Raw genomic sequence first — 10,783 nt, forward strand, 5'->3', positions numbered from 1 at the left:
GCCTATGGATGGACGACCATTACCAATCATTACCTGCACACACACCATCGTGCAACTGGCAGGAAAATTGAAAATTGTCCCGAATATCGAGCAGAAGCAACAATCAGATATTCCTGGATTTCGACCATATGAAGACGATTCATGGTCGGGTCTTAGTGCAATCATGATGGGGACATCTGGGAAACTGTTTCCCTTCCATAGCCGCTCCATGATTAGCTGTAAATCAAGAGAACGATGGTCATATCTAAGGTAAAAAATCGTGTAGAACAAATGTGCGATTTTCCTGCCAAATTCGACGGTTGACTGTTCCGGCCAGCGGTGGTTTATGGTCGCCCCAACGTGGGCTTTTGGCCGGTGGTTTCAATCGCTGGAGTTGGGTTCCGTATGGTCGCAAGTTACGTTGATTTAAAAGTTAGGGTTTTTTGACCATTTTTTATGAATTTCAAAAATTGCACAAAAATAGAAAAATAAGATTTTCAAATGTTTTGCTTAATTGTATCAAGGAGAAGGTAAAAATTGCTCCAAATGTAAGAAATTTTTTCATGTTTAAACTTAATAACATGATACTGAATGTGAAAAAATAGATCGAATGTTACTTCTAGCCACTGAATATGAAGAACACTTTGAACATCTACTCTGAATTTCTTCAAGTTGTTTAAGAGTCTTCTAAACACTCTAAACCTCACAATTGGTGGTATTGTGTAACTTTTGGTGTGTATACTTAGAGACCTTAAACGCCACTATTTACAGAAAACTCGTACCATAATTGAGTAAGTTTAAATTAAAATTGTGGCTTGATAATCAAAATATGATCAAGATATTCAATCTTTATGTTATAGTATGTGTCCGGCAAGCCAAATTGTGGCTTGAGCTTTTATTGACTTAAATGTAAAACAATCTTTATTTTAATAATATTTTATGATTTTATTTGATTATGACATTATACTTTATCTGAATATTCATGCAAGCTGCATATATAAAGTCCTTGAATATATAATAGTTACCATGAGGTCTGCGTCGCAACGTAAGATCATGAAACTCATTAGGAAGTATACCGTATATTCTAAACAAGTTCCTACTCGTATCAACCGCCTAAAACAAGGATAAAAGTCGCTGAGCTCGAGACTAGAATCTGTGTTGTAAACGCCAGTTTCATTGGCAAGGGAATGGAGATGTCCATTCAGATGGATGGGTGATCATATGATGATGCACTGAACAAACCTCCCTCGAACTGTCCAAGTAGTTCTTACTTATCGAGTGGAATAGTCCACAGTTATGGTTGTACAACATTAGTCCTTTGACTCGGGACAATGTAGGGGCTATACATTCTAGCATGCACTTTGATCCGTTTACTGACTTCATCGAGGGTCATCAGGTGGCGAGGTTACCATGCCACTATTAGTACTCAAAGATAAATTGCATCGTTATCGAATTCATATGCAACTCTCGATATACCAATGATTGCAGATTCTATCGGGATATATGTATTGAAAGGACCGTACTGTACGCTAACCATAACTAAAAGTTATTGCAGACACTATCAGTGATACCTAGGGGATAATGGGACGATGCTACTAGACGCTCTTATCATGATCCGATGGGTGCAATCAGAAATGAGTTTTGACATTCTTGATCAAAGAGTTGATGAAAAGAATGTGGTTAACTAGGGTAAACACGAATAAGAATAAATGTTATTCTGAATCACATGGAGATGTGAACCCACGGCTAGCTGTATCCTTGAACCATTGAGGGTCACACAAGTATCAGACTCTGTGTTCCCATTGAGATAGTCAAATTTCAAGGAGTTGTAATTTGGCGACTATATTTTGATGAAGATCAAACATGAAGCTTATAAAGTGGTTTATAAGCTGATTCCATAGGATGGAAGTTAGCATGATTGTTAATTAAGCAAAGAGAGTGGGACTGCTTTTTTTGTGAAGGAGTTCACTAAAACTGACAGCTGCCCAATATGGTAAGTGAAAATTTTGATATTCGAAATTTTTGATTTTCATTATATGAACGAGATTTGTGTCCTTGATACATCGGCGATCTCGGATTGTCGATCGGGGTTATAATGAGTTCATAATCATTTATTTAGTGAATTAAGAATTTATTAATTAAATAATTGTGCTAGTAGTTGTGACTACTAACATGCACAAATTTCCATAAATGTCCTAGATGAGTCTAGAATTAAATTAACTAAAGAGTTAATTTTATAAATTAAATAATGATTATTTAATTTAATTAATGTACATATATATATATATATATATATGTATATATTTTATGTGGTGATATAAAATATGTGTATATGATATTAATATATCATGTATTATTAAAAATTAAATACATTATATATATTAATTATATGGGAGTTTTAATATAATGATATATGTAGAGTCTTTGTGGGAGAGAGACTCCTAATTGGATTAGGAGTCAACCTATATATATATACCATATGAGATTAAAAAAAATAAAATAAAAAGAAAGTTTTGCACACAATATTGCACAAAAAAAAAAAAAAAAAAAAAAAAANGGAAAATTCTTTTTCTCTCCCTCCTCTTGAAGCTCACGGCCAAGTTAAAAATTGGAAATAAAAATTTCATATAATCAATTTTGGATTATTGACTTAATTATCTCCAATAAACATTGATTAAGAATCAATAAATCCATCCCACCTCAAAAAAAGCCCTCGGCCAATACGAAAGGGATTGGGGAAAATTTCGACCAAGTGAATTCCTCCACTGTCGCCCCTCTGCCGCTGCATCGACTACGAATTTTGGAAATTCGAGGGCTACCGTCTCAACGCACAAATCTCTTGCGATTTCTAGTTCAATCCAAGCGAGGAAGACGATCTTCGATCGTAGACCTAATTAGACGATCAAGGTTGAAGAGCCGTTCGTAGGAATATACAAGGAGGACTATCTCCACTTAAAATCTGGAATAGTTTGAAGTCCATCGTTTAATACGCGAAAGTATAACTCTAAACACCATATGTATGGTTATAAACACACGACGTCTAAGTAAAAAAAAATTTTAACTTCCGCTGCGTCTCGGGTGCGAAAATTCGATGTCCCAACACTTGACACGATCTTTTCATCGGAGGTACATATACAAATTAGAATGGGCATTAGCAAAGCTGATCAACCTTCCTAATGCAATGAAAAAGCCGCAAAATGAGATCGATTCCATCGTGGGTTCGACCAGACTAGTCCAAGAGTCCGTATTGGATGCATTGAGCATGAATTGAGAGAGAAAATCTGATTACTCTATTATTGCTCAAGTAAAGTGTAAAGTCTAGTTTTGTACAGATATATGCATCCGCTAGTTAACTAAGTAACTAAAAGCAGTGAACCGCTAACTGTGATGCTAACTAATAATTAGCTGACTAAGTATTCATTAAAGCTAATACGCCCCCTCAAGATGGATAATATATGTCATGGATAGCCATCTTGGACATGAGAGTCGATAAGGATGAAAAGAGGAGTGGTTTTGTAAACATATCGGCGAGTTGCAAGTGTGACCGGATGGAAAGAAGCTTGATGAGCCCAGCAACTATCTTTTCCCGAACAAAATGACAATCGATCTCGATGTGTTTAGTAAGTTCATGGAAAATCGGATTGTTTGCAATGTGAATGGCAGCATGATTGTCACAAAAGATGGCGGCTGGGGAAGATACAGTAACATGGAAGTCATTTAACAGCTGCAAGATCCAAACCAGTTCACTAGTAGTTCCCGCTAGTGCTCGATATTCTGCTTCGACAGAAGATCGAGAAGTGGTGGTTTGCTTCTTGGCTTTCCAAGATATAAGCTAGAGTATCAGGATAGGACGCCCAATCAGGATATGAAAATGCTTTAAGTTGAAGTGATGAGGTAGCTGAAAAGAGAATGCCTTGGCCAGGTGATGATTTAAGGTATCTAAAAAGGTGATGAACTGCTGTCAAATGGCGGAACGCAGTTGAGCAACGAACTGACTCAGCTTGTGGACAACAAATGTGATGTCAGGATGTGAGATGGTGAGGTACAGAAGGCGACCAATGAGGCGTCTATATATAGAGGAATCTTGAAGCAACTCTCCTTGATCAGCTGATAAATGAAGAGTTGGATCCATGGAAGTGGTGGTTGGCTTCCTAGCGAGAAATCCAGTATCCTCCAAGAGTTGTAAAGCATATTTACGTTGACAAAGGGAAATTCCATCCTTGGAACGAGCAATTTCCATCCCTAAAAAGTACTTCAAGGATCCTAAATCCTTCAACTTAAATTGACTGTTGATGAAGGTTTTGAGAGATTCAATGATATACCGAGATGGGCCAATGATGATGATATCATCGACATATACCAACGCAATGAAAGAGGAATCCGTTCCTTTAATAAACAAGGTGTAGTCTGATTTTGATTGAGTAAACCAAAGCTAAGAAGCGAATGAGAAAATTTGGAATACCACTGCCAAGAAGCTTGTTTGAGGCCGTATAAGGACTTATTTAGCTTACACACTAAACGATCGGGACGAGCCCTTGAAACTGGTATCTTGGAATAGCCTAAAGGCAAATCCATATAGACTTCTTCGAATAAGTCGCCATTGAGAAATGCATTGTTGACGTCCAGCTGGACAAAAAACCAATTGTTGATAGCAGCAAGAGCCAATAGAATTTTGACAGTTGCAAGTTTAGCCACAGGGGAAAATGTCTCAAAGAGATCAACGTCCTCTTGTTGAGTGTAGCCTTTAGCCACTAAATGAGCTTTGTAACGATCAACCGATCCATTGGATGCATATTTGACTTTGAACACCCAACGACATCCAATGGTATGCTTGCCCTGTGGTAATGGTACAATAGACCATGTGCAATTTTCTTCTAAGACCGATAGTTCATCGTTCATAGCATTTCTCCATTGAGAATATTGAACAGCCTCATGATAGAACTTTGGCTCAAAGTTGGCAGAAACATTGAGAGCAAAGGCTTTATGATGCTGCTTTAAAAGGTCATAAGAAAGATGATCGCTTAAAGGATATGAAGCCGAGCAATCTGTTTGTGGATTTTGCAACAGCAAATTGCAATGATAGTCCCGAAGATATGACGGTGGCTGAAAAACTCTGGTGGAGGTTCAAGTTGATGCCGGGAGTTGTGCGGACTGAAGGTCAGATTGGATGGGTATTTCCTCCACTATAGGAGTCAGTAAGTCCTCTGGAAGACCTGTATTTTGAGCAGCGAAATGGAGGTTTTCAAGTGTTGTTTTGGGTAGCACAACATTAGGGAACATATCTACTGAAGGTTCTGATGTATTACTTGAGTGGAAGGGAAAAATATTTTCATGGAACACCACGTCTCATGAAACAAACACCTCGAAATTGTGAATATCATACATCTTATACCCCTTCATTCTAGGTGGATAGCCCAGAAAAACACACATATTTGCTCGTGGTTGGAATTTATGTCTAGGAGCAGGGAGTGTGGAAGCAAAACCCAAACATCCAAAGACCTTGAGAGCGGAGTAGTCAAATGTGTGTTTGTACAAGAGTTCATGAGGAGTCTTGTGTTGTAGCCAAGGGGAAGGAATCCTACTTATCAAAAAGGTTGCTGTCAAGACACATTCGCCCCAAAATCTGAGAGTAACTCGTGACTGAAAATACAAGGACCTCGCCACGTTCAGCAAATGCTGATGTTTTCTCTCAACCATAGAATTTTGTTCTGGTCTTTGTAAACAAGAGAATTGATGTATCATCCCTTTTATGTGGACTAAATCTGTGAATGCCAATTCTCGAGCATTGTCGGTTCTAATAGCTTTAATTTTACTGTTGAATTGAGTATCTACGATAGCATAGAACCGTGAAAAATATTGTGGTGCATCATATTTACTGTGAATGAGAAATACCCAAGTAAAACGTGTACAATCATCTACAAGTGTGAGGAAGTATCGTTGGTCATGTAACGTAGAAACAGCAAATGGTCCCCATATGTCACAATGTATCAAATCAAAAGGAGATAAAGATATATGATGATTTGAAACAAATGATAACCTTTTTTGCTTAGCCAAAGGACAGATATAACATGGATTAGTATTGTCCAACGTCATCCTTTGACAGTGCAGCCGATCTTGTAGGCGTTCCAGAATCTTGTTGGAGGGATGTCCTAGGCGATTATGCCATTCTTGAACAGAGACTGAGTTTGCGGTAAGTTCAAAGGGTGTGTTCGCTTCGAGAACGTATATATTGTCCACTCTGTTACCCTTGCCATTCGTCTTCTTGAGGTTGAGATCCTGGATCACAAACTTTTCATGGAAAAAACTTATAACCATCTCAGTATATGCAATAAACGAGCCCACAGTAAACAAATTGAATTTGAATGCCGGGACAAAGAGAACATCCCGAAGAATTAAATCATCATTGATCTTGGCATCGCCACATGACTCAACATTAACATGTGTATGGTTTGGTAATGTAACAACTGAATTCTGTATGGGTTTTATGGAGATAAAATCTTTAGAATTTGAACATATGTGTCGTGAAGCTCCCAAATCCATTATCCAACTGGAAGAAGACATTAAGGAATGTGGCACATATATGGAGAGGCATGTACCTGAAGAATGCAATGTGGTATCTGAAGAATGCGATGTGTTGGCTGCATCGTGGGACTTTGTCACATTAGATGATAGATGATTGGCAAACATGGTCATGAGTTAGCCATATTGATTTTTGTTCAGACCTTGAAAAAAATGCTCATTGTTGCTGTCAATTGCGGCAGTTTCAGCCTCAGGGGAATTTAGTTGACTTGAAGCTAGATTAACCAGATGAGTTTGAGTTGAAAAATGGTTTCGAGGGGGCCTTGGCTTGAACCCCGGTGGATAACCATGTATCTTGTAGCATGTGTCCAGAGTATGACCATGCATGTTGCACGCGGAGCAGAAAGGACGTTCTCTCGGATAATTCCTCACGTTGAAACGAGGCTTGCCTCTGAATGCAGATCCCACATTATCGCTTGAAACTCTGGTTGGTTCTCCCTTGATTGGTTCTCCTTTTACCGCAAATGCCAAGCCATCGGGTGAATATGTGGGTGTACCAATCTGGCGTTGCCTTTCTTCTTGGATGATCATAGAGAACACCTTGTTGATTGGAGGCAGAGGATCAATCAACAGAATTTGGCTCCTGACTTGGAAGAAAAATTCATTAAGCCCCATCAGAAAGGCTAGCGCATAGTCCATCTGATGATGCAACTCCAGTTTCTTAATTCCTTCACAACAGCTCCCACAAACGAATTGAGGTATTAAATTGTTGAGTTTTTCCCAAATGGTTTTGAGCTTTGTGAAATATACGCTTACAGATGATTGACCTTGACGATGATTGATTAATTCACTCCTTAGTTGAAATATTCTCGGACCGTTGCTCTGCTGAAAACGATCTTTGAGATCTTGCCAAATATCCACAGCAGAATCTGCGAAGATGATGCTTGCTGATATTTCCTTTGAAACGGAATTGAGTATCCACGAAATCACAATGTTGTTATTTCGCTTCCATGAAGTCAACAAATTCGGATCGGAATTATCAGGCTTTGGAATTGATCCATCCACAAACCCCAGCTTGTTCTTCACAGAGAAAGCTATGATCATAGCTCGATACCAGGAGGCAAAGTTATCTCTGGTCTGTAGTTGAGAGACAAGAACAAGCAATGAGCCATCGGAGTGATGTATATAGTAAGGACTCATGGAATCATCAAAATTAGCAATCGCTTGTGCCGTTGCAGAAGGAAACCGTGGAGCACTGAAATCAACCAGATTATGATCTTAGCTCAGAGAAATCAAGCTGGATTAATTCAGCTTGATCGTCGGAGTATGCGGAGCGACGAGCATCTCAACTTGATCGGAGATCTTCAATCGAGTGAGCAGTTGAGCTCTGATACCATATTGGATGCATTGAGCATGAATTGAGAGAGAAAATCTGATTACTCTATTATTGCTCAAGTAAAGTGTAAAGTCTAGTTTTGTACAGATATATGCATCCGCTAGTTAACTAACTAACTAAAAGTAGTGAACCGCTAACTGTGATGCTAACTAATAATTAGCTGAGTGAGTATTAATTAAAGCTAATAGTCCGACATCCCCAATCTTCCATACTTATAAAATGCAGTTGTTAAAGAAACTCTAAGGCTCCATCCTTCACCACCCTTTATATTCAGAAAATGCAGGGAAGACTGCAAGATCAGCGGTTAAAACATAACCAAGAACTCGAGGATTGTGGTAAGTATTTATGCCATAAATCGAGACCCTGATGTGCTGGAAAACGCATCATAATTCATGCCCGAGAGGTTCTTGGGAAACCCATTAAATCCCGTTGACCACAAGGATAAATCAAACGATTTAAAAGATCATAATTTCACCTACGTACCCTTTGGAGGTTGAAGAATGGGGTTTGTCCCGGAGCTGCACTAGCTACAGCAGTACTGCGTATTACGCTAGGCACACTGGTTCAAGGCTTTGACTGGAAAATCGAAGGAAAAGTTAATATCGAAGAAGAGGTAGGACTTTCTGCCGCAATGCACAGTTCCCTTTAGTTTGTTATCCTATTTTACGCCTGGATCCTTCTATATTACTTTCTAAAGAAAAAAACAAGTTTGTTTGTTGTATGAATACTCGAGTGATGTGCTTATTCAAATGGCAGATCATATATATATATTTTCAAATCTGGAAAAATTTAACGACTTCCGTTTAAATAACGAATATCATATAAGATAAAAATGCAAATAAACTTTGATATAGTAAATACAATAAAAATTACATGCCATGGCATATTAGATTAATGGGCATATTAGATTAATGTGATAATTTGTTTTTTAAATAATTTAATGTACATTACCTCACATCTTATATTTGTTTTGATGCTTTCCAAAAATATAAATGAAACTCATCGTTTCATGGCACTTCTATCATCAAAATATAAGTGTAGCTACCAATTTCTAAGCCACCATATTTTTTTGCCTGATCAATATCACCATGTGTTAGAGTTTTTTTTAACAAAATCATGTTTCTACAACATGATAAATAATATGCGGAAGTGGATCGAGTGTTACCTCCTGCCATCAAATAATTTGTAAGTATTTTTTTTTCCTCCGATTGAAGCCTTCTAAACACTCCAACTCTTTGTAAATGGTGTATTTTTGTTCTTATGAGGTGTGTGTTTAGGGACCTCAATCACCGCTATTTATAGGCATTTCTTATATCATCAATGAGTTGATCGGGAGCTCGAGAGTCAAAAGAAAAGACACATGTGTGTCTCAATTTTTTAAAATTGAGGTGGTGCATGTATCATTTGTAAAGAATAGAGGCTTATGGTCGTCGTCATTTCCCACACGTTTATTCTTCTTTTGATATGGACTATTTTTCTTCCACCCTAATCATCAAATTTAATTCAATTTTTTTTTGAAATTTCTCTAAAAAAATATTATTATTATTTTCATTAAATTTATTGTATTTTGAAATTTTAAAATAGCCCAATCTTAATTATCCTTATCGAATATTGTTTGCCTAGACCAATGAAATTTATTATATTTTAAAATATAAATGAACTCAGGTACCTTTTTTAAATAAGATGGGCTTCTGTGGAGAGAAAACCACTTTTGAAAGCTATTCCGCCCAAAATTTGAACTGGGCTCGCGAAATAATCAATACTAGTTACTCTAAAATCTTTTTTATTATGATCGACTAATTAAAGTGAAAAATTTGATAAATTATAGATGAATTAAATTGATATTTGAATTATTGAAATAAAAAAATAAAAATAAAAGTGTGCGTTGAAATTAAAAATAAAAATAAAAATAAAAGTGTAATATTAATATCATATAAGAGTAAAGTTTGAAGAAAAAGTTGGTATCCTTCATCGAATTTATCAAACACCATGAGCCATTATTGTTTAAGAAACTTGTCATATTTTATATGCGTATCTTCTCTCATGTAATTTGATGCAGCCAAGACAACCAAATTGAAAAATATGAAAAAAGCAAAATATATCCCCAACAAGCATATATTAAAAAATGGATATTGATAATTCATCATTTTATCGCACGACGTCAAGTTAGATTATCAACACCAAACGTATATAATGTTGGGGATCAATTACTATAAAATTTCAATGATATCTACCACCACTACGATGATGCTACGATAGGTAACACAAATTGGGACTATGGATTGGTATAACACTCTATAATACATACAATATTACAATTTGGATGGAAAATTAGGCTATATATTATCTACGGGTTCAACTATAAATTTGATTACATATTTTAGTTTGAGCTGGGCGATGAAAAATTTGATAAACAATACGATGAACGCTTGTTCTCTTAACTTCTCTCATGCGAGACCATCCAATATTATTGTTCTATTACATTAAATGTTAGATCTAAATCAATTGGTTTCCTGGTGTAGTTGGTTATCACGTCAGTCTAACACACTGAAGGTCTCCGGTTCGAGTCCGGACGAAGCCAATATCATTTTAACAAGTAACATTTTCTGATTTATTCTCATATCTTGATTTTTTTTATAAAAAAAAACCAGACTTAAATTTTTTTATAATAATTGAATTACATATATTTTTGTTCTTTTTTAAAAAAATTCAACTCCATATATACTATAAATTCACACACGTTTTTTGCATGTATTATTGGAAAATTTATTTTTAAATTAATTAATTACTTTAGAGTCAACTAGTTTTAATAATAAAAACCAAAATTTTGGCTCTTTTTTTTTTAAGTCTCAAACCTATCTTCATATTTTAAAAAGAACTTGATATATA

General features: G+C 36.4%; 1 protein-coding gene and 1 non-coding gene across 2 annotated transcripts; one reads left to right on the forward strand and one right to left on the reverse strand.

The window, feature by feature from the left end:
• Positions 1 to 6,675: 6,675 nt before the first annotated feature.
• LOC140968637 (uncharacterized) lies at positions 6,676 to 7,602 on the reverse strand. The gene has a single exon (XM_073429655.1). It carries the CDS (start codon positions 7,600 to 7,602, stop codon positions 6,676 to 6,678), a length of 927 nt encoding a protein of 308 aa, XP_073285756.1.
• Positions 7,603 to 10,401: 2,799 nt separating this feature from the next.
• TRNAV-AAC (transfer RNA valine (anticodon AAC)) lies at positions 10,402 to 10,475 on the forward strand. Its single transcript has one exon. It is a non-coding gene; the product is annotated as a tRNA-Val (tRNA).
• Positions 10,476 to 10,783: the final 308 nt, after the last annotated feature.

Source organism: Primulina huaijiensis, unplaced genomic scaffold (assembly GCF_012295235.1).
Source record: "Primulina huaijiensis isolate GDHJ02 unplaced genomic scaffold, ASM1229523v2 scaffold37561, whole genome shotgun sequence".
Classification (NCBI taxonomy): Eukaryota; Viridiplantae; Streptophyta; class Magnoliopsida; order Lamiales; family Gesneriaceae; genus Primulina; species Primulina huaijiensis.